A 27903-nucleotide genomic window follows, 5' to 3' on the forward strand; every position below is an offset into this window, starting at 1 on the left:
GTATGCTGACGTATCAAAATTGAGTGCTGGTGTGAGTCATACGCTGGCATACGTCGACAAATTTTGTGCATGCACAAAATTTGTCGACGAGCTCGGCGTACTACGACGTATGCCAGCGTGCTTCAGCGTGCTCTTAACCTATACAAAACTTACCCATAACGTATTCGACATGTGCCAGCGTATTCGCCAAATTTTTCATACATCGGCATACGCTGGCTAAAACGTCAAGGTGTGACAGCGGCTTATTGGAGGTAGATACAGACTCGTAAAAATGATAGAAATCCTTTAAAATCGCTATTTTTCTGAATGATGCACCTTGTTGCAGTTTTCATTATCTTGACAATAAAATGTTTACATGGTCGATACTTCTGATTCGTGATTTATGTTCCAGTATCTGACGGCCCCGTAGAGTTGAGGCCTGGGAGATGGATATTCGCGGAGATATACGATTACCAAAATGGGGAAAATGGGGAAATGCCACTTTTCGCATCCTGGCGACCAACTTCGACAGCTCACTGTGCCTACTTGGGCCAAGATCTCGTGGAGAACTTTTGTCCTAATGTCCACCATGTACGTGTCTACCAGCAGCCCAAAGTTCACCTCGCACCCCTTCCTCGGAACGAAAAGTGTTTTTAGGGCCTTTTCATGGGGACTGCCCAAGCCAAGGCCTATTGCAACAAGTTGACTGCGCAGGGTAATCGTATCTTTCAAATACAGGGAGAAACATGAATTAAAAAATGAAAAACAGTCAAAAATGACTACCTTGTAACTTTTTATAATGTATAAATGCAAAATACGTTTTGTGAATTAATTCGCTTCAAGACGATATTGTTTCTGCTCTTTTAACGTTTAGAAGTTGTGCAGTGTATGGTGGCCACGGCGACAAATTAAATTTTCAGTCAGTTTATTCAATTTAAACGGAAACTGTTTGAACTTTTCCCCAGGCATTGAGCACTTGTGTTCATTGTCTTGTGGTCAGAAGATTTCACTGTGATTAATATGGAAGAGAAGAGAGTTCGACAAACAAGACGAGGCGAATATGTGGGAATAGCCGGATGTTTGCAAAACGTCAAGTGGTATTGTGGGTAAAACTCTCGCAATCTCTGGCTCGGCACTAAACTTGTGAAATATATATTTTTGTTATTAAGGCGAATGAAAAGAAACAACAACAAAACATCTGAGGAAATGTATCGCGTGAAGAACAGCACGATCAATGGGGAGTCATCAATGAAAAACGTCAATGTGGTGCTGGTGATCGCCTGTGGGAGTATGGTGAGAGTCGGTGTGTGTTTAACTTTATTTTATGTGTGTGTGTGTGTGTGTGTGTATGTGTGTGTGTTTATGTGTGTGCGTGTGTGTTTGTGTGTGTGTGTTTATGTATGTGTATGTGTTTGTGTGTGTGTGTTTATGTATGTGCGTGTGTGTATGTGTGTGTGTTTATGTGTGTTGATGTATGTGTGTTTATGTATATATGTGCGTGTGTGTGTGTGTCGATGTATGTGTTTATGTATGTATGTGCGTGTGTGTTTATGTATGTGCGTGTGTGTGTTTATGTATGTGCGTGTGTGTGTGTGTGTTTATGTATGTGCGTTTGTGTGTGTGTTTATGTATGTGCGTTTGTGTGTGTGTTTGTTTATGTGCGTGTGTGTGTGTGTTTATGTTTGTGCGTGTTTGTGTGTTTATGTATGTGTGACTGTGTGTATGTGCGTTTGTGTGTGTGTTTATGTTTGTGCGTTTGTGTGTGTGTTTATGTTTGTGCGTGTGTGTGTGTGTTTGTTTATGTGCGTGTGTGTGTGTGTTTATGTTTGTGCGTGTTTGTGTGTTTATGTATGTGCGTTTGTGTGTGTGTTTATGTTTGTGCGTGTGTGTGTGTGTTTGTTTATGTGCGTGTGTGTGTGTGTTTATGTTTGTGCGTGTTTGTGTGTTTATGTATGTGTGACTGTGTGTATGTGCGTTTGTGTGTGTGTGTGAATATGTGTGTGAGAATATGTGTGTGTGTGTGTGTGTATATGTGTGTGAGAAAATATGTGTGTGTGTGTGTCTGCATCTGCCTGTGTGTGTGTTGGTGTGTGTGTCCGTGTGTCTGTTTGTCTGCCTCTTTTTTGTGTGTGTGTGTTTGTGTCTGCCTCTGGTGTGTGTGTGTGTGTGTGTGTGTGTGTGTGTGTGTGTGTGTGTGTGTGTGTGTGTGTGTGTGTGTGTGTGTGTGTGTTATTCCATGTATTCCTCAGACCTGCGACCCATGTTGTGTTGGTCGTGATGACATGAGGTCAACAGTGGTCCGTCCGTAAGATGTCGAGATCCCCTGGCTCTCAAGGTCATGATGACGGCCCACAGGAAAACAAAAACCATTACAAATATCCCTTAAAAGGCTTTAATTTTCAAAATTCAAAAAGGTATTCTGGGATTAAATATTTAATCTCTTCTTCTTCCTCAGATATTCGTGTTGCTGTTCCTCGTTTCCAAGCGGCAGATCATGCGCTTTGCCATGCGCTCACGCAGAGGTCCCCACATTCCGGTGGGACACAATGCTCCAAAGGTGAATGAACATTCAGTGTGAACCACGTATTCCCAAGTTGAACGATTTACATGCGATGGGGGCTGACAGGATACCTAGGAGTACGTACACTCACGTCTGAGTTAGCCTGGGTTCGAATCTCGATCCTAGCTGTAAACTGCCATCCTGGTGATTCATAGGCAGGGTGAGGCATCAATTTGTCCATCGGATGGCTGTTAAGCGGGGTGTCACGTTTACTCGCATTAGTTTGTGGACGTTGAAGATCCCACGGTGTCCTTTGCAAAGAGTAGGCGAGTTTTTTTTTTTTTTTTTGTCTACAAGATCGAGGCTCATGTAAGAGCTAGCATTTAAACACACATTAGCAAATAAAACACAAAAAACATCAACGGACACATCAAACACTTCAAACTAAGCTTAAGTGTCAAGTGTTAAGTTCCTCCTTGCCCTCGCAAGGGAAAGGCTAGGGTCAAGCTCTTCCAAATCTCCAAACACTAGAAATTGGACGTCTCAAATTAATTAATTAATTTGTTAATACATCTCAGTCGCCCGCGACCTCTCTAGCGCGGGCGTCGAACCAGTTCATTTCCGGTGCGGCCGGGCCGAGTATCGCCCTTACCGCCGACATCCTGCCCAAATTCCTGGCCTGACTACCATGGGGAAGTGAACGGCAAACCACTTAGTGTAAACGGCAAACCACCCAGTGTAAACGGCAAACCACCCAGTGTAAACGGCAAACCACCCAGTGTAAACGGCAAACCACCCAGTGTAAACGGCAAACCACCCAGTGTAAACGGCAAACCACGCAGTGTAAACGGCAAACCACCCAGTGTAAAGGGCAAACCACCCAGTGTAAACGGCAAACCACCCAGTGTAAACGGCAAACCACCCAGTGTAAACGGTAAACCACCCAGTGTAAACGGCAAACCACCCAGTGTAAAGGGAAAACCACCCAGTGTAAACGGCAAACCACCCAGAGTGAACGGCAAACCACCCAGTGTAAACGGCAAACCACCCAGTGTAAAGGGCAAACCACCCAGTGTAAACGGCAAACCACCCAGTGTAAACGGCAAACCACCCAGTATAAACGGCAAACCACCCAGTGTAAACGGCAAACCACCCAGTGTAAACGGCAAACCACCCAGTGTAAATGGCAAACCACCCAGTGTGAACGGCAAACCACCCAGTGTGAACGGCAAACCAACCAGTGTGAACGGCAAACCACCCAGTGTAAAGGGCAAACCACCCAGTGTAAAGGGCAAACCACCCAGTGTAAAGGGCAAACCACCCAGTGTAAAGGGCAAACCACCCAGTGTAAACGGCAAACCACCCAGTGTAAAGGGCAAACCACCCAGTGTAAAGGGCAAACCACCCAGTGTAAAGGGCAAACCACCCAGTGTGAACGGCAAACCACCCAGTGTAAACGACAAACCACCCAGTGTAAACGGCAAACCACCCAGTGTAAACGGCAAACCACCCAGTGTAAACGGCAAACCACCCAGTGTAAACGGCAAACCACCCAGTGTAAACGGCAAACCACCCAGTGTAAACGGCAAACCACCCAGTATAAACGGCAAACCACCCAGTGTAAACGGCAAACCACCCAGTGTAAACGGCAAACCACCCAGTGTAAACGGCAAACCACCCAGTGTGAATGGCAAACCACCCAGTGTGAATGGCAAACCACCCAGTGTAAAGGGCAAACCACCCAGTGTAAAGGGCAAACCACCCAGCGTAAAGGTCAAACCACCCAGCGTAAACGGCAAACCACACAGCGTGAACGGCAAACCACACAGCGTGAACGGCAAACCACACAGCGTGAACGGCAAACCACACAGCGTGAACGGCAAACCACACAGCGTGAAAGGCAAACCACCCAGTGTAAACGGCAAACCACCCAGTGTAAACGGCAAACCACCCAGCGTGAACGGCAAACCACCCAGCGTGAACGGCAAACCACCCAGCGTGAACGGCAAACCACCCAGCGTAAAGGGCAAACCACCCAGCGTAAAGGGCAAACCACCCAGCGTAAAGGGCAAACCACCCAGCGTAAAGGGCAAACCACCCAGCGTAAAGGGCAAACCACCCAGCGTAAAGGGCAAACCACCCAGCGTAAACGGCAAACCACCCAGCGTAAACGGCAAACCACCCAGCGTAAACGGCAAACCACCCAGTGTAAACGGCAAACCACCCAGTGTAAACGGCAAACCACCCAATGTAAACGGCAAACCACCCAGTGTATAGGGGAAACCACCCAGTGTAAAGGGCAAACCACCCAGTGTGAACGGCAAACCACCCAGAGTGAACGGCAAACCACCCAGTGTAAACGGCAAACCACCCAGTGTAAACGGCAAACCACCCAGTGTAAAGGGCAAACCACCCAGTGTAAATGGCAAACCACCCAGTGTAAACGGCAAACCACCCAGTGTAAATGGCAAACCACCCAGTGTAAACGGCAAACCACCCAGTGTAAACGGCAAACCACCCAGTGTAAACGGCAAACCACCCAGTGTAAACTGCAAACCACCCAGTGCAAACGACAAACCACCCAGTGTAAACGGCAAGCCACCCAGTGTAAACGGCAAACCACCCAGTGTAAACGGCAAACCACCCAGTGTAAAGGGCAAACCACCCAGTGTAAACGGCAAACCACCCAGTGTAAAGGGCAAACCACCCAGTGTAAACGGCAAACCACCCAGTGTAAACGGGCAAACCACCCAGTGTAAATGGCAAACCACCCAGTGTAAAGGGCAAACCACCCAGTGTAAACGGCAAACCACCCAGTGTAAAGGGCAAACCACCCAGTGTAAACGGCAAACCACCCAGTGGAAAGGGCCGCGAGGCTGCTTTGGAAGTATTGAATCATCCTTCGGACAGAGCACCATAATAAGACACGTGAATGGTGGTGTTTCTCTGACAGGAGAGATATCATGTGGTTGCACTTTATTGATTTAAGTCACAAAAGCACAACGTGATCGACATGTACAGGTACTCGTGGACAGGTGTTTTTTTTCATGCTCATATATTTTGAGTTTTTGTCAAGATAGAGTTCACATTACTCATCGTACTCTCTTACAATTAAATTATAGACTCAAAATAAAATGGTCGGCTCAAGTTGATTCTTTGCTTTCGATTTCCAACCACAACTGTGACGCAGGAGTTGCGGGAGGAGATCGACCGCCGCCTCTCGCGCGTCCAGGAACTACGCTGGGAGCCCCGTTTGGTGTCGGAGACGGATGAGCGCTTACTGAAGCTGAATGATCTGGGGTCTGCATGTAAGTAAACCTGAACCCAGGTGAGATCGGTGCCAACTTCCACCTTGATGAGTTGAATCATTTTCATATTCAGCCCGTGGTTCCTGTTTGTATCATTGCTGGGAGCACGCCCGTGCCCTTGTAGGTTCGAGCAGGAATTTAATTTGTCCAAGTTGCCAGAGATAACTTGCCTAATCTTGCCTAATATCTTAATCTTGCCTAATCTTAATGTTGCCTAATCTTAATGTTGCCTAATCTTAATGTTGCCGAATCTTAATGTTGCCGAATCTTAATCTTGCCTAATCTTAATCTTGCCTAATCTTAATCTTGCCTAATCTTAATCTTGCCTAATCTTAATCTTGCCTAATCTTAATCTTGCCTAATCTTAATCTTGCCTAATCTTAATCTTGCCTAAACTTAATCTTGCCTAATCTTAATCTTGCCTAATCTTAATCTTGCCTAAACTTAATCTTGCCTAATCTTAATCTTGCCTAATCTTAATCCTAAGCTTAATCTTGCCTAATCTTAATCTTGACTAATCTTAATCCTAAGCTTAATCTTGCCTAATCTTAATCTTGCCTAAGATCTTAATCTTGCCTAATCTTAATCCTAAGCTTAATCTTAATCTTGCCTAATCTTAATCCTAATCTTAATCTTGCCTAATCTTAATCTTGCCTAATCTTAATCTTGCTTAATCTTAATCTTGCCTAATCTTAATCCTAATCTTAATCTTGCCTAATCTTAATCTTGCCTAATCTTAATCCTAATCTTAATCTTGCCTAATCTTAATCTTGCCTAATCTTAATCTTGCCTAAGATCTTAATCTTGCCTAATCTTAATCTTGCCTAAGATCTTAATCTTGCCGAATCTTAATCTTGCCTACGATCTTAATCTTGCCGAATCTTAATCTTGCCTACGATCTTAATCTTGCCTAATCTTAATCTTGCCGAATCTTAATCTTGCCTAATCTTAATCTTGCCTAATCTTAATCCTAAGCTTAATCTTGCCTAATCTTAATCTTGCCTTATCTTAATCCTAATCTTAATCTTGCTTAATCTTAATCTTGCCTAATCTTAATCCTAATCTTAATCTTGCCTAATCTTAATCTTGCCTAATCTTAATCCTGCCTAATCTGAATCTTGCCTAATCTTAATCTTGCCTAATCTTAATCCTAAGCTTAATCTTGCCTAATCTTAATCTTGACTAATCTTAATCCTAAGCTTAATCTTGCCTAATCTTAATCTTGCCTAAGATCTTAATCTTGCCTAATCTTAATCCTAATCTTAATCTTGCCTAATCTTAATCTTGCCTAAACTTAATCTTGCCTAATCTTAATCTTGCCTAATCTTAATCTTGCCTAATCTTAATCTTGCCTAAACTTAATCTTGCCTAAACTTAATCTTGCCTAATCTTAATCTTGCCTAATCTTAATCTTGCCTAAACTTAATCTTGCCTAATCTTAATCTTGCCTAATCTTAATCTTGCCTAAACTTAATCTTGCCTAATCTTAATCTTGCCTAATCTTAATCCTAAGCTTAATCTTGCCTAATCTTAATCTTGACTAATCTTAATCCTAAGCTTAATCTTGCCTAATCTTAATCTTGCCTAAGATCTTAATCTTGCCTAATCTTAATCCTAAGCTTAATCTTAATCTTGCCTAATCTTAATCCTAATCTTAATCTTGCCTAATCTTAATCTTGCCTAATCTTAATCTTGCTTAATCTTAATCTTGCCTAATCTTAATCCTAATCTTAATCTTGCCTAATCTTAATCTTGCCTAATCTTAATCCTAATCTTAATCTTGCCTAATCTTAATCTTGCCTAAGATCTTAATCTTGCCTAATCTTAATCTTGCCTAAGATCTTAATCTTGCCGAATCTTAATCTTGCCTACGATCTTAATCTTGCCGAATCTTAATCTTGCCTACGATCTTAATCTTGCCTAATCTTAATCTTGCCGAATCTTAATCTTGCCTAATCTTAATCTTGCCTAATCTTAATCCTAAGCTTAATCTTGCCTAATCTTAATCTTGCCTTATCTTAATCCTAATCTTAATCTTGCTTAATCTTAATCTTGCCTAATCTTAATCCTAATCTTAATCTTGCCTAATCTTAATCTTGCCTAATCTTAATCTTGCCTAATCTGAATCTTGCCTAATCTTAATCTTGCCTAATCTTAATCCTAAGCTTAATCTTGCCTAATCTTAATCTTGACTAATCTTAATCCTAAGCTTAATCTTGCCTAATCTTAATCTTGCCTAAGATCTTAATCTTGCCTAATCTTAATCCTAATCTTAATCTTGCCTAATCTTAATCTTGCCTAAACTTAATCTTGCCTAATCTTAATCTTGCCTAATCTTAATCTTGCCTAATCTTAATCTTGCCTAAACTTAATCTTGCCTAATCTTAATCTTGCCTAATCTTAATCTTGCCTAATCTTAATCCTAAGCTTAATCTTGCCTAATCTTAATCTTGACTAATCTTAATCCTAAGCTTAATCTTGCCTAAGATCTTAATCTTGCCTAATCTTAATCCTAAGCTTAATCTTGCCTAATCTTAATCTTGCCTAAGATCTTAATCTTGCCTAATCTTAATCTTGCCTAAGAGCTTAATCTTGCCGAATCTTAATCTTGCCTACGATCTTAATCTTGCCTAATCTTAATCTTGCCGAATCTTAATCTTGCCTACGATCTTAATCTTGCCTAATGTTGCCTAATCTTAATCTTGCCTAATCTTAATCTTGCCTAATCTTAATCCTAAGCTTAATCTTGCCTAATCTTAATCTTGACTAATCTTAATCCTAAGCTTAATCTTGCCTAAGATCTTAATCTTTCCTAATCTTAATCTTGCCTAATCTTAATCTTGCCTAATCTTAATCTTGCCTAATCTTAATCCTAATCTTAATCATGCTTAATCTTAATCTTGCCTAATCTTAATCCTAATCTTAATCTTGCCTAATCTTAATCTTGCTTAATCTTAATCTTGCCTAATCTTAATCCTAATCTTAATCTTGCCTAATCTTAATCTTGCCTAATCTTAATCCTAATCTTAATCTTGCCTAATCTTAATCTTGCCTAAGATCTTAATCTTGCCTAATCTTAATCTTGCCTAAGAGCTTAATCTTGCCGAATCTTAATCTTGCCTACGATCTTAATCTTGCCTAATCTTAATCTTGCCGAATCTTAATCTTGCCTACGATCTTAATCTTGCCTAATCTTAATCTTGCCGAATCTTAATCTTGCCTAATCTTAATCTTGCCTAATCTTAATCGTGCCTAAGCTTAATCTTGCCTAATCTTAATCTTGCCTAATCTTAAACATGCCTAATCCTAATCTTGCCTAATCTTAATCCTAAGCTTAATCTTGCCTAAGCTTAATCTTGCCTAATCTTAATCTTGCCTAAGATCTTAATCTTGCCTAATCTTAATCCTAATCTTAATCTTGCCTAATCTTAATCTTGCTTAATCTTAATCTTGCCTAATCTTAATCCTAATCTTAATCTTGCCTAATCTTAATCTTGCCTAATCTTAATCCTAATCTTAATCTTGCCTAATCTTAATCTTGCCTAAGATCTTAATCTTGCCTAATCTTAATCTTGCCTAAGAGCTTAATCTTGCCGAATCTTAATCTTGCCTACGATCTTAATCTTGCCTAATCTTAATCTTGCCGAATCTTAATCTTGCCTACGATCTTAATCTTGCCTAATCTTAATCTTGCCGAATCTTAATCTTGCCTAATCTTAATCTTGCCTAATCTTAATCGTGCCTAAGCTTAATCTTGCCTAATCTTAATCTTGCCTAATCTTAAACATGCCTAATCCTAATCTTGCCTAATCTTAATCCTAAGCTTAATCTTGCCTAAGCTTAATCTTGCCTAATCTTAATCTTGCCTAAGATCTTAATCTTGCCTAATCTTAATGTTGCCTAAGATCTTAATCTTGCCTAATCTTAATCTTGCCTAATCTTAATCTTGCCTAATCTTAATCTTGCCTAAGATCTTAATCTTGCCTAATCTTAATCTTGCCTAATCTTAATCTTGCCTAATCTTAATCTTGCCTAATCTTAATCTTGCCTAATCTTAATCTTGCCTAAGATCTTAATCTTGCTTAATCTTAATCTTGCCTAAGATCTTAATCTTGCCTAATCTTAATCTTGCCTAAGATCTTAATCTTGCCTAATCTTAATCTTGCCTAAGATGTTAATCTTGCCTAATCTTAATCTTGCCAAATCTTAATCTTGCCTAATCTTAATCTTGCCTAGGATCTTAATCTTGCCTACGATCTTAATCTTGCCTAATCTTAATCTTGCCTGAGATCTTAATCTTGCCTAATCTTAATCTTGCCTAAGATCTTAATCTTGCCTACGATCTTAATCTTGCCGAATCTTAATCTTGCCTACGATCTTAATCTTGCCTAAGCTTAATCTTGCCTAATCTTAATCTTGCCTTATCTTAATCCTAATCTTGCTTAATCTTAATCTTGCCTAATCTTAATCCTAATCTTAATCTTGCCTAATCTTAATCTTGCCTAATCTTAATCCTAATCTTAATCTTGCCTAATCTTAATCTTGCCTAATCTTAATCTTGCCTAAGATCTTAATCTTGCCTAATCTTAATCTTGCCTAAGAGCTTAATCTTGCCGAATCTTAATCTTGCCTACGATCTTAATCTTGCCTAATCTTAATCTTGCCCAATCTTAATCTTGCCTACGATCTTAATCTTGCCTAATCTTGCCTAATCTTAATCTTGCCGAATCTTAATCTTGCCTAATCTTAATCTTGCCTAATCTTAATCGTGCCTAAGCTTAATCTTGCCTAATCTTAATCTTGCCTAATCTTAAACATGCCTAATCCTAATCTTGCCTAATCTTAATCCTAAGCTTAATCTTGCCTAAGCTTAATCTTGCCTAATCTTAATCTTGCCTAAGATCTTAATCTTGCCTAATCTTAATCTTGCCTAATCTTAATCTTGCCTAATCTTAATCTTGCCTAATCTTAATCTTGCCTAATCTTAATCTTGCCTAAGATCTTAATCTTGCCTAATCTTAATCTTGCCTAATCTTAATCTTGCCTAATCTTAATCTTGCCTAATCTTAATCTTGCCTAATCTTAATCTTGCCTAAGATCTTAATCTTGCTTTTTTTTTTTTTTTTTTTTTTTTTTTTTTTGTATACAAGATCGAGGCTCGTGAAAGAGCGAACATTAATCACACAGAAAGACAAACCGACACATAAAACATATAACAGAGGGAGCGGTAGACAAGATGGGGAGAGAGGGGGAAGGACACAAACACAACATTTGAGAGCAGGGACCGAGAGACATGGAGACATGGAGACATCGAGAGATCTGAGAGAGGGCGAGGGCTTTGGGGGGGGGGGGGGGGGGCGTGGGAAGGGGGCGGTGGGAGAGGTATAAAACATATGGACACTGCCAGGACTTCCAGGAAAGAAGTTGGAATTTCAAACAAGGTGGATCTGGGGTGAATTAGCGGGGGTAGAAAAGATCAAGGTTTTGGATGGGGGAAGATAAGAGATGGTGGTGAACAGCTGTTTTAAAGACCTGGAGGGAGGAGTGGGATTGAAGGGAGTGAGGGAGTTTGTTCCAGAGGCGGGAGAAAAGAGGAATGAAAGAGTCCTAAAATCTTAATCTTGCCTAATCTTAATCTTGCCTAGGATCTTAATCTTGCCTACGATCTTAATCTTAATCTTGCCTAAGATCTTAATCTTGCCTAAGATCTTAATCTTGCCTAATCTTAATCTTGCCTAAGATGTTAATCTTGCCTAATCTTAATCTTGCCAAATCTTAATCTTGCCTAATCTTAATCTTGCCAAGGATCTTAATCTTGCCTACGATCTTAATCTTGCCTAATCTTAATCCTAAGCTTAATCTTGCCTAATCTTAATCTTGCCTAATCTTAATCTTGCCTAAGATCTTAATCTTGCCTAATCTTAATCTTGCCTAATCTTAATCTTGCCTAAGATCTTAATCTTGCCTAATCTTAATCTTGCCTAATCTTAATCTTGCCGAATCTTAATCTTGCCTAATCTTAATCTTGCCTAATCTTAATCTTGCCTAATCTTAATCTTGCCTCATCTTAATCTTGCCTAATCTTAATCTTGCCTAATCTTAATCTTGCCTAATCTTAATCTTGCCTAATCTTAATCTTGCCTAAGATCTTAATCCTAATCTTGCCTAATCTTAATCTTGCCTAATCTTGCCTAAGATCTTAATCTTGCCTAATCTTAATCTTGCCTAATCTTAATCTTGCCTAAGATCTTAATCTTGCCTAAGATCTTAATCCTAATCTTGCCTAATCTTAATCTTGCCTAAGATCTTAATCTTGCCTAAGATCTTAATCTTGCCTAATCTTAATCTTGCCTAATCTTAATCTTGCCTAAGATCTTAATCTTGCCTAAGATCTTAATCTTGCCTAAGATCTTAATCTTGCCTAATCTTAATCTTGCCTTATCTTAATCTTGCCTAATCTTAATCTTGCCTAAGATCTTAATCTTGCCTAAGATCTTAATCTTGCCTAAGATCTTAATCTTGCCTAATCTTAATCTTGCCTAATCTTAATCTTGCCTAATCTTAATCTTGCCTAATCTTAATCTTGCCTAATCTTAATCTTGCCTAAGATCTTAATCTTGCCTAAGATCTTAATCTTGCCTAATCTTAATCCTAATCTTGCCTAATCTTAATCTTGCCTACGATCTTAATCTTGCCTAATCTTAATCCTAAGCTTAATCTTGCCTAATCTTAATCTTGCCTAAGATCTTAATCTTGCCTAATCTTAATCTTGCCTAATCTTAATCTTGCCTAAGATCTTAATCTTGCCTAATCTTAATCTTGCCTAGGATCTTAATCTTGCCTATGATCTTAATCTTGCCTAATCTTAATCCTAAGCTTAATCTTGCCTAATCTTAATCTTGCCTACGATCTTAATCTTGCCTAATCTTAATCTTGCCTACGATCTTAATCTTGCCTAATCTTAATCCTAAGCTTAATCTTGCCTAATCTTAATCTTGCCTAATCTTAATCTTGCCTACGATCTTAATCTTGCCTAATCTTAATCTTGCCTACGATCTTAATCTTGCCTAATCTTAATCCTAAGCTTAATCTTGCCTAATCTTAATCTTGCCTAATCTTAATCTTGCCTAATCTTAATCTTGCCTAATCTTAATCTTGCCTAATCTTGCCTAAGCTTGCCTAATCTTCAGGAAGGACCCCGTGGGGTTTTTAACGTCCACCAACAGATGCTGGCACATGGGACGAGTTAAAAGCAATTATTTTTCAACTTGTCGGTAATAAGGGGATTTTTATGATTACCTGTTGAGTTATTCTCAGTGTTACTGGATCTGAGTACAACTCAAAAGTGAATTCAGCTCGTTTTGTTTTCCTTCATTTACCTGCCACACCTCTTCAGGTGAATTTAAATTCTTGTACAGGATGAAGGCCATCGATGCTGTCAAATCACTGGGTAAGTGACTGATCAGGTGTACGATACCTGGGATTGCTGATACCTGGAATGAAAATAGCATAGAATCATTTTTAAAAGGCTGAGTCGAGTTAAGTTTGTTTTGCTCAAACTAGACAGAGAAAAGCCAATGATAAGAGGCCGTCCATTCATCACGTGTTAGATCAGGTATCGCCAACCCTTTTTTTTCAAAGTGTGCTACTTTTGATTAATTAAATATTTCAGGAGCTACCAAAACATAAATTGAAAATATTTGAATTATTGATAAGGGTATATATTTAGTTATTAGAGTTCAATTACAAAAATACATATTTAAAGTGAAGGGAAATTGATCTTTACCCTTTTTTTTTTTTTTTTTTTTTTTGTATACTGAATCGAGGCTCGTGAAAGAGCTGATATCCACTTCACAAACAAATCAACCGGACAAACAAAATACACAAAAAGAGGGAGCGGAAGACAAGAGAATGGGAAGCACACAAACACTTGAGAGCACACAACATTTAAGAACAGGGAGATGTGTGGGAGATGTGTGGGAGGGAGAGGGCTTGGGGGGAGGAGGCGAGGGAGGAGGCGTGGGAAGGGGGGGGAGGGGGGTGGGAGAAGTATAAAACACAAGGACACCAAGGACTTCCAGGACAGAAGTTGGTATTTCAAAAAGTGGAATTGGGGTGAAATTATCGGGGATAGAAAAGATCAAGGTTTTGGATGGGGGAAGATAAGAGATGGTGGTGAACAGCTGTTTTAAAGACCTGGAGGGTGGAGTGGGATTGAAGAGAGTGAGGGAGTTTGTTCCAGAGGCGAGAGAAAAGAGGAATGAAGGAGTGAAGGTGAGCAGAGATATCTCTGAATGACATATCTTACTGACATATCTCTGAATTCCTGGCCATGCCTGATCAGGAAATCACTGTACTTGTCCATGTGCACAATTCCGACAGCAATGCTATTTTATTTGAGCGTTGGGAGCATAGAAGGGAAATGTTGCATTTTCCTTTTCTGGACTTGATATATCAGAAGGTTAAATTTGAACTTGAAAGCTTTTACAGCACTAATCATGTCGGCATTTGCCTTTTGTTCCTTTTACGATCCACAGTTCAGGGCGTTCATTCAATTTTCCCGTCAAATCTGTTAGAAATGCCAAATCAAGCAGGCAAGCAATGTTTGATAATTGGGTCCATGAAAACGTTAGTATCTGGTAAAGTTTGATTTATTTATTTAATTTATATCCACGTTTTAATATGAGCTATTCATTGGCAGCCATTCTCTCCTTTATCTCTCCTTTCTTTACCTTCCTAGTTTAACAACCATTTTCTTCCCCCTTCCCTCCCATTGCAACCCCAAGCTCTTTCTCCATACAAATGGTATAAATAGATGGCTCCTGATGCTATTTATCTTTGGAAACGTAAACTTTCCACTGAAGTTCACATTCGATTGCACATCAATTATTATGTTATTTAAATACACCAGTAACATTTTCTAGAACATGTCATGGGCCCTTCTCCACATTGCTATGGACAGGTGGGCTGAGTTGAGGCCTTGCAGTTCAAGACTTTGCAGTTTAGAAATATCACGGCACAATATAATGTGTAGAAAGTTTTGTTTTTTTGCCCCGAAGCTTTTTGAAACTAGAAAGTACATAGACCAGGATACCCCACACCGTGTTCATATATGTATTTCAATAAAATATAATAATGATTTTGAGGATCGTAAACAAAGATATCCAGAAGTTTATCACGATGAAGCAGTCTTATGCATCACCCTTATACACCACCCTATTGAAATGTCCAAGTACTACAAAACTGGAGGTTCTTGGAAGTACTATGAAGGTGATTTGTGTTCTGCAGTGTTCAAATACATAAATCAATTTAAATAAAGGTTTCAAGAGGTTTAAAGGCACATTAATTAAATAATTCTGGGTTTTGCTGTCGTTTTACGCTACATCTATTGCATCACCTTATCAAACACATTACATTAGTTCTCTGTGCCCTTTTTGTCCTTAAAAACAGTGCGTTTCCTGTTTGGAATGATTTTCAATTTTTCTTTACAGCCAGACAAGCAGGCAGAGTAAAAATGTATCTGACTCCTCTATGTGCATGTGCAATCGGGATGAATTCAGAGTCAAAGTACTATAAAAGGGCAAACTTGTCTTACTATTCATGTTAGATTCGTGTTCAAAATACATTCAATTTAAATAAGCTGCTCCTCGATCATAAACTGATAATACAGATGGATAGATGGATGGACATGAACCAATTGCTTAACCCTGCTTTTCACTTTGCGTGTACGGGGTAATAAGTTCCAGGTTTGAGTTCAAAAGTTGAGGCAACAACATTGAAAAAGATGAACAAATTTCACGGAAATTTGTTTCTTCATCAAAATCTATTTTGTGAAGTTCACAGAAAAAATGCAGTAGCAGGTGAGAAGACTTTTGGCACAAATTTATAGTTGCACTTAAAAAACTAGATGTTTTCATGAAATACTTACCCTGCGCAATCAACTTTGTGTGAGCCAACTCATCTGGCAAAGCCATCTCGAATAGTGTTTGTCCATCCGTATGTATGTATGTCCCCTCAAACGTATACCAATCAGAGCTGAGGATATGGTCACATGACAGGGTGATGTGATTACGTCTGATGTTATTACGGTGTACGGCGGCTGACTCTCCACACTCTACCATTTTGATTTATATGCCGTTCATGCCAAACATATCGTCGAACCTGTCATATATCACAATCGCCATGCTCTACCTTTACGTTTTTCATTCAGTGTGAAACACAAAAAACCGATTGTTAAAATGATCATCAAATATCGAAAACATAGACGTTACGTCTCTTCCAACAATACGTTACGGTACGTATAGGCCTTAGGCGTTATGCTTCACCTTCGGACCGCTTCGGACAAATTAAGCCCAGGTTTCTTAATACAGTAGTGTATCGTTTCAGTGGTATCGTTTTCGTAATAATAATAATAATATAGTAAATATAACCATAACACTTTAATCCCAATGTCGTGAATGGAAAATTAATGGATTGAAGCGGTGTATGGTTCATGAATCAGTGATATAAGCGGTGTTCGGCACCAATATAAATAAAGGAATTCACCTCGGTTTTTTAATGGTAACATAATTTTCGAAATAATGATGACATAACGTTAATATTATAGTAAATCTAATCGTAACACTAATCCAGTAAGTTTGCAGTCACTACGAAGGGAAGTTAAAAGATATCATCTTCTACATATTAAAGTAGCGGCAGTTTTGTGTCCGTTACGTCATTACGTCTATGATGTCATTACGATGGATGACTCCACCAACCGACATTTTAATTTACAAGTACACCCGCTCACTAGGGGAGTGGCAGGAAGGGTCATTCCTCTTTGGGGTTACAGTCGATCTCTGGTCGGGTCTCAAGAACATTGGATGTGTGTTCATCTACCAAGTTTATTGTGGAGAGATCGCCAAGTGGTTTAAGCATTTGAGCAAGCACTCCATTCAAAATCGTTAAGGAACGGCTGGCTGGCAAGCACTAGCTAGCCACTTGGTAAATGAGCACACCCCCAACCCTTGTGGGCTATATAGATTACAGTAGATCTTCCCTCAGTTCTGTAAGTAAAACCTACCTCACGGATGTCGGGATTCCTCCAAATTTCTTTGTTTAATGTTATGAACAGCATTAGCGACTGTTTAAAAAGCTAATCATGTGTGTTTGTGGTTTATAATATTTTACAAGACCGGCTACGCCGCTGTTAGATTTTTGGTCTTGCTTTTCTTTGATCCAATATGGCTGCCAGACCACGTAACCGATGACATCATAAATTTATATCCTCTAATATAATTGTTGCATAGATCACGCTCAAGAAATTTCAAAACTGATCAGACTAAGCATTGTCCCTGTCAAATTATGACGTCATAATTAAGGCACCAATGACATCATCATTAACATATCTTATTCCCTGTGAGTAGCACTTGACAATGAGCCATGTTTCAATTTTTCCCATTGAGCAGTTTTGGAGATATAGAGGTGCAACGTTTTTCCAAGATGGCGTCCATACCACGTGACCTATGACGTCATAATTATGAATAAAAAATTCTACAGGCGGAGGCACTCCTACAGTAAAATTTCGTGTCAATCGGGCCAACAGTTGCTGAGAAAATGAATTTTAAAAAATGCAGACACGCACGCACGTACACATGCGACACATACGTACGCCACACGTACACCACACGTATGCAACCAAATGCCTAACCCTGATTTTCGCTTCGCAAGCACAGGGTAACATAATGGACATAATACCGAGATTGCAAGGATGGTTTTGCCTTGTGAACCCATACCACGAAAGACAAAACAAAACTAGTTAAAACCCATGAAATGCAAAACCTCAGAAATATGCCCATGTCACTTCTTGACCTGTGCCTAGAAATATGCCCACGTCACTTCTTGGCCTGTGCCTAGAAACATGCCCACGTCACTTCTTGGCCTGTGCCTAGAAATATGCCCATGTCACTTTTTGGCCTGTGCCGAGAAATATGCCCATGTCACTTCTTGGCCTGTGCCTAGAAATATGCTCATGTCACTTCTTGGCCTGTGCCTAGAAATATGCCCACGTCACTTCTTGGCCTGTGCCTAGAAATATGCCCACGTCACTTCTTGGCCTGTGCCTAGAAATATGCCCATGTCACTTCTTGGCCTGTGCCTAGAAATATGCCCATGTCACTTCTTGGCCTGTGCCTCGAAATATGCCCACGTCACTTCTTGGCCTGTGCCTAGAAATATGCCCACGTCACTTCTTGGCCTGTGCCTAGAAATATGCCCACGTCACTTCTTGGCCTGTGCCTAGAAATATGCCGTCACTTCTTGGCCTGTGCCTAGAAATATGCCCATGTCACTTCTTGGCCTGTGCCGAGAAATATGCCCATGTCACTTCTTGGCCTGCGCCTAGAAATATGCCCATGTCACTTCTTGGCCTGTGCCTAGAAATATGCCCGTGTCACTTCTTGGCCTGTGCCTAGAAATATGCCCATGTCACTTCTTGGCCTGTGCCTAGAAATATGGCCACGTCATTTCAGAAATATGCCCATGTCACTTCTTGGCCTGTGCCTAGAAATATGGCCACGTCACTTCAGAAATATGCCCATGTCACTTATTGGCCTGTGCCTAGAAATATGGCCACGTCACTTCAGAAATATGCCCATGTCACTTCAGAAATATGCCCATTATCGGTTAAAATTCATTCTCTCCATCGGAACTGGGATTCAAACCCTAAATTCTAAGGAACCGATCAATACCCACCTGTAACGCTTACAAGTCTCCGGAGTTGATTCTGTCTATGCCTTGTCTTATTTCGTCCATCGAGAATCCGTTCGTTGGTTCAACAAATTATGTCAAAAGCTTCTCTTGTTATTCTTTACAAAACAGACAAAGACAAGTCCGTTTTTCTCCATCTAGTTTGTTCAAGTGGTGTAGAAAATCAGCAGACGTATAATCACAAACTGTATGCATGTGTCAGACTTATCCTTCTGGGATCCGAAAGACAGCATTAGCCTATTATATCTGTACTAGTGAGGTCACCCGTGGGAATCCCACGGGCATGGACGTGTGTGACATTTCGACATATTGAGTTAGATCAGGGGTTCTTAACCTTTTTCCCTGTCAAGACCCCCAACGAATTGCCCACGATGTCCCCATACCTCCTTCGCTGGACTGTTGACTGACCAAGGCGCACCAAAAGTGCGCATAACTATGGGGGACTGGGGGCATGTCCCCCTAGAATTTTTTTGATTTCTAGGTTCTCTGTGGTGCATTCTGAGGGGTGTTTTTACTTTAATTGCCTATTTTTTTTTTAATGAAAATTGGTAACTTATTACCCAGAAAATGGGCCAAGTTCGGGGATCCGCACCTGATTACCAGTCCCATTAAGTTCCAGTGTGACTTCAAAATATCTCAATAGCTCAGTTTTACATATGGATAATTAGGAACAGAACAGGAAAGAAAATCACTAGGATTTATCCCTATGTATTTCTTTGCTTGTTAACAAAGAAACAAAACAAACTAAACTAAACTAAAACATGCAAGTTTTATGCAAGCCATTTTACTAATCCAGTGAGATTGTTGCTGCTGTTCTCATGCAATCAGAATATGGAATCGGGGCACAGTTGGTGACAACGCCACTCGCATATCATCGGATACATCAAGTCGATTTCTCCACTTTGATTTCAGGTTCAATAATGCAGAGAAACCTGTTTCACAGAGATACGTAGTTGTGAAGGGAACCAACATTCATTGCCCTCTTCGCCAAGCTAGGGTAAGCTGCTATCTGCTCACACCAAAACTGCTTAAAATCCAGCCCAGCCTTTCCAAAATCAGCTTTCTTTCTTTGGTCTTTTTGGAACTCGAGCAAAATATTTATTATATATTGAAAGTTGATATTTCATTGAATTTATTACAATTTATTATTATTATTTATTACGAGTCCCATGCCCCCAGATTTTGGTCCCCATACCCTCAAGGGGTATGGATACCCCAGGTTAAGAACCCCAGATCTAAAGGAAACGTCCCCAGTGATATTTGATGAAGAAATAAAAAAACTTGCAAAAATGCCAAACTTTAAAATCCCTGGCCCAGGTGGAATTACAAACTTCTGGCTAAAGCAACTGGATTCTCTCCACAATCACTACGCTCGAGAAATTCAACAAACTTATCCATCAGGAAAAGGTAATGGATGAGTGAATCACAGAAGGTAACACATTCCTCATCCCAAAATCTGAAGAACCTCAACAACATACCAACTTCTGGTGGGAATCATCACATAAATTATGGACCATCACCTAACACAAGGAGGTTGCCTCGAGGCAGAACAGAAGGGATGTAAAAGAGGATGTGACAGAACATTACACCACCTACTACTAAACAAGGCCATACTCAAAAACTGTAAAACACGAAGAACCCAATTGTCCACAGCCAAGATACACTATAAAATAGCTTTTGGTAGTGTCCCACATTCATGGATGATAAAATGCATGCAATTGTACAAAATCAATCCCCAAATAACCAAACTGATTGAGAAGGCAATGTAGCTTTGGAATACCACATTGATATTACAGCACTTGGAAAGAAAGATCGAAATACCGGGACGAGCTTTCCCTGCTCCTGTTTTGTTTGACCTGGACCCACAAAGCAACCTCATTGATGAGGCAGGACATAGATACAACATCCCGACAACCAATAGAAGAGTGTTCAAAGACAGGAAAGGTGACACATCTACAGTACATGGATGATTTAAAGCTCTTCACACCAAAGACGAGAACTTAGCAAAACAGGTCGAATTAGTGAAATGGTACACCGCTGATATTCAAATGGAATTGGGCCTGGATAAATGCGCCAAGTGCACATTCGTACAAGGTAAACTAACAAAAACGGACTGTAAAAATCGACCTGGATACAATACAGGAACTAGACAATGAAGCATCATACAAATACCTCGGAGTAGAAGAGGGCCACAAAAATTGTCACAAAAAAATGCATGAAACAATTACCAAGGAATACCTGCGAAGAACAAGGCTCACCCTAAAAACATATCTCGCAAAAAAGGAACAAAATGAAAGCCATAAACTAACCAGCAATACCAGTGTTCCAATACAGCTGCAGATTAATACACTGGCCATAAATGGAAATCAACAAACTAGATATCAAAACGAGGAAAGTCCTTACCATCCACAAAATGTTTTACAAAAATCAATGCATTCCGAGAATGTACCTGCCGAGACGAGAAGGAGTATTGGCCTGATGGAGCTCACAAAGTGTATATAACGATGACCGTAGGATTGGCCGAGTATGTGAAAAGCGTCAACAGACTACCAAATCTAATTTGTACACAAACATGAAGGTAGCAATCCAGAAAAGGTATACCTAACTCACCGAGCAAAAAAATTGCGAGGTGCGTTAGTGATAAAAAAAAAGACAGATGCAAATGGAAGATGTCAAAAAAGAAACTGAAACAATGAGTATAGCCCCAATGACTGCAAAAAAAGACAAAAGAAACAGATAAAACAAAATATCAACATACACCAACAACTGGGAGAATGATAAAAGAGCAGGGAAATATAAAAATAAAGTTTGACAGATTGGCACAGACAAAGAAGGCTCATTGGAATGGCTAAGAAGAGGTTAACTCAACTGGGATGGAGAATGAACCATAACAAATTCCGAAGACCAAGGACGCTACGCAAATGGTTTTAAAAAGATGGCAGGACTGAGTCAATTGGACAAGAGTCGATGTTGCAAGGCATAAACAGAAAGCACGAGTCACCTCCTATTGGGATGTAGAAAACTTATGTCAGAACAGCTGTACAGACAAAGGCACAACAAAGTATGTAGAGTAATCCATTGGCACATCTGCAAAAAAAATCAATGTCCCAAACCATTGTGACCAGATATAGTAAGGTTCAAAAAGGAAAAGACGGCATTGCTTATCGAGGTGTCAGTACCCAGCCATTTTGGCCTAAACAATGGAGAAATCAAGATGACCAAATACCAGGATCTCAAAAAATTAAGTCTAAAGATCCGGGAAGCTGAAGAATTCTGAAATTGTACCAGTGATAATTGGAGCAAAGGGAATGACAAAGAAGAACCTGACAGAGATTTTAAAAACCATCTCTGGGAACGTCACTACAAATGAATTGCAGTTGGAAGGTGTCTGGGGCTCAGTGACGACCCTGAAAAGAGCCGTCGGAACAAAACTTTGAGGACAAGAAAAGGTCACAGGTTGGTCCATGAATCGTGATTCCCTATCAAAATATCGTACTTCGAGTGTGGTGGATACTTCGAGCACTGGGAGGACTCTGTTCCTGACCTGCATATGGAGATGACCACGCACGCACACCAGAACCAGATCTTCACCGCAGGACAACTATATAGCTGGAACAACAATGACAATGACAGGACTGAATTTTGATAGCTGTGGAGCAGCAAGATAGTGGTGTTCATTAGGTTAGCTGGACATATTTTGCCTTAAAAACCCACCTAAATCAAGTTGGGAAAAGTTCAAAATAATCAATGGCAAAATCACCGTGAAGCATCTAAACACAGATGGGAGCGAAGACAGCAGCACACTGAAGGAGATAGGTGCCCAAAGTCAACCTTTCAGTGTATAATAATAGAGATCGTTTTGTTGGGTGACTGCATTGGAAAGATCCACGTTCACATACTTAATGTGAAAAACAATAATCTCTACTGATGTTGGATACCAATCTTGAAGGAAAAAAGTATTGAGATTTTCTCAATGAATTCGTTTGGTGAAAAAGCTGTTTTGTACTGCACTGTGGCCTGTCACTTGTGCCCACTACAGATGAGCAGCTGAAGGAGGTGGGAGCACCTGCTCGTTCACCATGCATGAACCTGCGCATTTACCTCCTTGATTTGCTTAAGAGCTATCCTGGAGTGTGTCGAGGTTTGCGGGCCAGCACGGTGAATGCTTTTGCCAACGCCTATGAGCATGCACGCTACGGCACGCAGGTAGGTCGAAGGGGCACGCAGGTGGGTCGAAGGGGCACGCAGGTGGGTCGAAGGGGCACGTAGGTGGGTCGAAGGGGCACGCAGGTGGGTAGAAGGGGCACGCAGGTGGGTCGAAGGGGCACGCAGGTGGGTAGAAGGGGCACGCAGGTGGGTAGAAGGGGCACGCAGGTGGGTAGAAGGGGCACGCAGGTGGGTAGAAGGGGCACGCAGGTGGGTCGAAGGGGCACGCAGGTGGGTCGAAGGGGCACGCAGGTGGGTCGAAGGGGCACGCAGGTGGGTCGAAGGGGCACGCAGGTGGGTCGAAGGGGCACGCAGGTGGGTAGAAGGGGCACGCAGGTGGGTAGAAGGGGCACGCAGGTGGGTAGAAGGGGCACGCAGGTGGGTAGAAGGGGCACGCAGGTGGGTAGAAGGGGCACGCAGGTGGGTAGAAGGGGCACGCAGGTGGGTAGAAGGGGCACGCAGGTGGGTAGAAGGGGCACGCAGGTGTGTAGAAGTTTAAAAGCATTTTGATAGATTTGTCCATCAATCTTGGTGTCTGCCTCATTCATGTAGTCATGTTTGGCTCACATGCCTTTCGTCATCCATTGCTACAGCTAGATAACTTGCTACTCGCAGTTTTGGGAAGGAATTTGTAATTTGTTCATCGTGCCGGTGATAGCTCACCCACCCTTTGTGAAAGACGCTGTGGCATATTTAACGTCCAATAAATAATTCTGGCAGACGAGACACCCAGCTTATCATCCATCTGACCGACGGCGCACTTTGTGATGCAATTAAAGCACCAATATCATACTGCGTAGACGGGTCGGGAATCAAACTCGCATTTTTAGCTCACCTGGAACATAGTTCAGGGGAGCTTATGCGATGGCACGCCGTCCATCCGTCCGTAAGCACTTGCAACTTCTCCGAAACCGCTGAAGGGATTGTGACCAAATTTGGCATAAATTATATTTGTTGCGTTGTGACTAAAGTTTGTTCACGGCATTAACAAAAATCGGGGTCTAAGGGGGTCTACCGGGGGGTCAAAGTGGATCCAGGTTCGATTCCCCAAAATAGGAATTAGATTTATTCTCCGAAGCTGCACATTCTATTTCGATGAAACCTGACCATAACCTTCATCACCCATGATGTAACGAAGTTTGTTCAAGGCATTATAAAAATTGGGGTCTTAGGAGGTATATGGGCTTGAGGGAGGGGAGGTTGCCCCCCAAAATAGGTATTTTTTTGTTTGTTTGTTTAAAGTCTTATGATTATGTTAGTATGATTCTACATGCTGCCCTGTCTTCTAGCAACCAATAGAATTGGTTTAAAATACCTTTAGTCAGCGCAGTATACTGTTTATTCCACCAGGTGAGCACCGGGGGTATTGCACCTATGTTTATTTCCCCATTAAATTGGAGTCAGTGGCCCATCGAGCTTTCACGCTTCGTGCAAGTCTTTCACGCACGAAATGGCCAGGCCTGAAGTTTGATTGAAGGTGGCAGGTATTTTGTCAGGGGGTGTGATACCTTGCCTATTTTGCAAAAGTTACTGTGGAATGTTGAACAACAACCAACTAATGGCAGCAGGTGGGACACCAGCTTAATGCACACTTTGTGGTGCAGCACCTTGCCTGCACCAGTCCAAAGCACCAACCTGACAGTTTACACAGTCAGGATGGGAATCAAACCCTGAATAGACAGCTCAAAGGTATGTGCACCACCTGCTGCACCATCCTGTTGGACTCCGTCCTACAGGTGTATGTGAGCATCAAGTAATAGAGTAGGAGCAAGTAAATGTCTTACCTCTGTTTGAACTCAACTTCCGCATTGTGTCCTTTCTTCTTCCTCTTGTCCTAGTTATCACAATTGAAGGATGGATCTTTATTTTGCAGGAGTTTGGGGAACAAGAATATGTGAAGTACATGCAACTCGTCAATGAAATTAGCAGAGGGTAAGGATAATGAAGAGCATCGTTTCACACATTTTCATATCTGTAGTTCCCGCATGATGTGTGTATGTGCCCATGGTTTGTGTTCATAAACTATTACGATGTGCCCATTATACCTTCAAGGTAGTTTATGCTTGTGTGAGTATGTTGGAGAAGTATGGATATAATTTCATGCCAGTTGATGTTAATCACACGGAATACGTTCCAGAATTTGAAGCAGATCGGTTTGGTATAAACTTCAAAAACATTTTCTCCTGAAAGCAATTCTTACCATATGTAAAGATCTCGTGTTTATTGCAAATTGTATACAGATATTAAGGGAGGAGGCCTTTTGATTTTGCAGAAAGTATATCACCCACAACCTTAGGAGGAATGTTTCTCATTAACAGGGGACTTCATTCCATTTGAGATAACTCTTTAGAACTGAGCAGATGAAATGTTGGAAAGATGACGTTTCTGTGCACCCCCCTTCCCCCAATGAATGCTTCCAACTTTAAAAGAAAGATGTGATTGAAGAATACCCAGCTTCCTTCACTAGTTCCCATGTTCCTATTAGGATCCAGCTCCAAGGAATGCAACACCAGGCAGCAGCTCGGGAGCTAGGAGGCTCTGGAACCTGGGGCCAGCGGCACTTTGGTGAGAGACAAACGTCTTTCGACCAGTCAGCGGCCCAGTCGAGCGTGCAGGTCACATACTTACCATCGACATCGCGAACACGCAGACCCAAGCACTTCTTGGAGTTGAAATCCAAGGACAGTTACCGCACGCTGGAGAGCACGATGTGAGGTGTGTGACCTAAAGCTATGCAATGGAGGGCACCTCCTGGTTGGTTGACCGTGTGCTGGCGCTAAGGGATGGATGGTATAAAACCAAGGCCACTGAAGCATTGCTGTCTTTGCAGACGGTGTATTTATATAATGGGAATAAATTTTGCGATCGTGGTCATTTATGCCAAGGAAAGAGGAAATAAATCTTTGTCACGGCTCGTGTCGGCCTGCATCGGCACACAATTCAAATGATGGGCTTATCTTACTATAATTCACCAAATGTCCGTCTGTCTGTCCGTCCGTCCGTTCGAAGGTACCGCAAAAACGGTTGAACCGATCGCAACGATATTTTGGGTGGGTAATTCTGGGATCTCCTGGAGTAAAATAGGCTATATTGTTTTTCCAATTTCAGCTTTGGCCTCCAGCATTTTCAGGTTTGGACTCCCGCATAACGTTATTTTCTCGGGTGCCGCACAAACGGCTGCACCGATCGCTGCACATCTGCACCGATCGGATTCGGTGACCTCGGACAAAGACCTTTTATAAGGACATGGGTTGAATCCCTGCTTGGGAGAATGCCAACCCCCTCCCCGCCATCACGGCCGTCTCTCCAACTCACAATCCCACGAGATATGTGGAAAGGACGACCCAAAACCAATTATCTTATTTTTGATTCGTATATAAACATCATTAAAAGTAAATAATGACCTCTGCCAAAGTTCAAACGACGTGGGTTTAATCTCTACATGAGAAAATTCCACATGGCTTATACACAGCCCAAGTAGCTAACAGATCGCTGTCTCCATCGATCTTGCCGAGGCCGTAACACTTATCGGCTCAAAATCTTTTTAACTGTTGACTTGGTAGTTTTTACAATGAAGGAAACATTAACAATGTTGTTAAAAGTTAATTTTGTGATTAATTTGTGATTGGAGTTATGTTGTTTGAAATGAAAAAAGAGATATCGAGTTCAAGTGAATGACGACATGCCGTGATGGTTTCTACTTTCTGAACGTGAACTTCGCAGATCGCCATATGCAGATTTGCCACGGTCCCACGATCGATGTTTCTATACGTGAACGTACCCGTTTGTTTGGAACGGGTATGTTTTTCATGGAAGTCCTTGCTTTAGCATTCGCCGTATCTGCATTGCCTGTTTGCTTTTGGTTTTCCACCCGCGCATAGCACGGGTATCTCACTAGTTAATTAAAGTTGCCAAAGGTGTACCAACCACCGTGGGAAGCACAGCTAAGCTGACATTTTGGGCGTTATCCATTTGTCCGTTTGAAGCAGAATCTTCACTTTGATTCCCATAGTGGTTGGCATACCTTTACCAACATTCAGCTGATAAACCTGTGGTTGGATATGCAAATGAAAGCCTTTGGTATATAAACATAACACTGCGACAGTGTACATGTGGCTATTGTGTAAAGTTTAACTCAACATGCATCTTTGGTGGAGAGTTCAACGATATTAGTTTGTATTTTCTGTGGAAGACATGCACCGTGGAAATCCACCGTGTTGTGTTCCATTTTCACTGTATAAAGGTTTTTATTGCAGAATGTTACAAAGAAAATACAAAATGGCTGGAAAAAAAAAATCGCACCCGTGTCTTAAGGAAGCGGTTTAGTTTGGAAACTACTATATAAGAGAGATGTCTGTCTGTGTGTGTCTGTCTGTGTGTCGCCATTTTTCTCAGAGATGGCTGAAGGGATCATCGTCAAACTTTCAGAGGTTCATCAGTGAGTCCCTGGGAGTGTTTTAGGCAAAAAAATTAAAATAATAATAATGAAAAAAAAAAAAGATCGTTTTTTTGGAGTTAAAAAAAAATTGCTCGATAGTGCCTGAGCCTTTTAAAATTAATGACAGTTATATACAAGTACACATTCGCATAAATAAATACAAAACAATCACCAGACATTTGAATACAAATAAATCAAACAATTCCAGAAGTGTACGAAGTTGGCAGTACGGCTTCTTCTTCTTCCTGAGCGGCATCACACTTAACTCAAAAACGTGATGAACGCCATATTCACCCCATTCACCCACCAGCATATATATGAACCCCCTCCCTCTCCTGCTTCCCCCCTTTCCCCTCCCCTCCTCTTCCCCCTCCCCTTCCCCCCCCCCACCACTCCCCTTCCCCCCACCTGTCCCCTTCCTGCCCTCCCCCCCGCTTCCCTCCCCTTCCCCCCCTCCTTCCCCTTCCCCCCTCCCTCCCCTCCCCTCCTTCCCCTTCCCCCCTCCCTCCCCTCCCCTTCTCCCCCTTCCCCGCCCGGCAAAGCCGGGTACTTCTGCTAGTTTTTAATAAGAAATAGGCAAAGTGTAGAAATGAACGACACCCTTTAGAATTAAAATTGGTGGGTTAGAAAGGTTCTTCTTCTTCATTTTTTGACGGAGGGATGGAAGGAAGGACATCGCCAAATGTTGAAGCGGCTTCACCGCTTAAAAATTAGTCTCTGGTGCC

At 41.3% G+C, this 27903-nt stretch overlaps 1 protein-coding gene across 4 annotated transcripts; it reads left to right on the plus strand.

Annotated features, from left to right (window-relative positions):
* Nucleotides 1–897: 897 nt before the first annotated feature.
* Nucleotides 898–26904, plus strand: LTAP1 (lipid transport auxiliary protein 1). Of its 4 annotated transcripts, XM_068119850.2 has the most exons (8): nucleotides 1043–1272; nucleotides 2435–2536; nucleotides 5670–5787; nucleotides 13184–13237; nucleotides 22574–22740; nucleotides 24614–24672; nucleotides 25226–25455; nucleotides 26464–26904. In XM_068119850.2, the coding sequence occupies exons 1-7, from the start codon at nucleotides 1153–1155 to the stop codon at nucleotides 25452–25454; spliced, it is 849 nt and encodes a 282-aa protein (XP_067975951.2). In that variant the 5' UTR covers nucleotides 1043–1152; the 3' UTR covers nucleotide 25455; nucleotides 26464–26904. The 4 variants fall into 4 exon arrangements, with proteins under 4 accessions (XP_067975950.2, XP_067975952.2, XP_067975951.2 ...); XM_068119849.2 differs by having other exon boundaries at nucleotides 898–1272; nucleotides 25226–26904; XM_078779735.1 differs by lacking the exon at nucleotides 13184–13237 and having other exon boundaries at nucleotides 1048–1272.
* Nucleotides 26905–27903: the final 999 nt, after the last annotated feature.

This window comes from Myxine glutinosa, chromosome 6 (assembly GCF_964187855.1).
Source record: "Myxine glutinosa chromosome 6, kmMyxGlut1.1, whole genome shotgun sequence".
Taxonomy (NCBI): Eukaryota; Metazoa; Chordata; class Myxini; order Myxiniformes; family Myxinidae; genus Myxine; species Myxine glutinosa.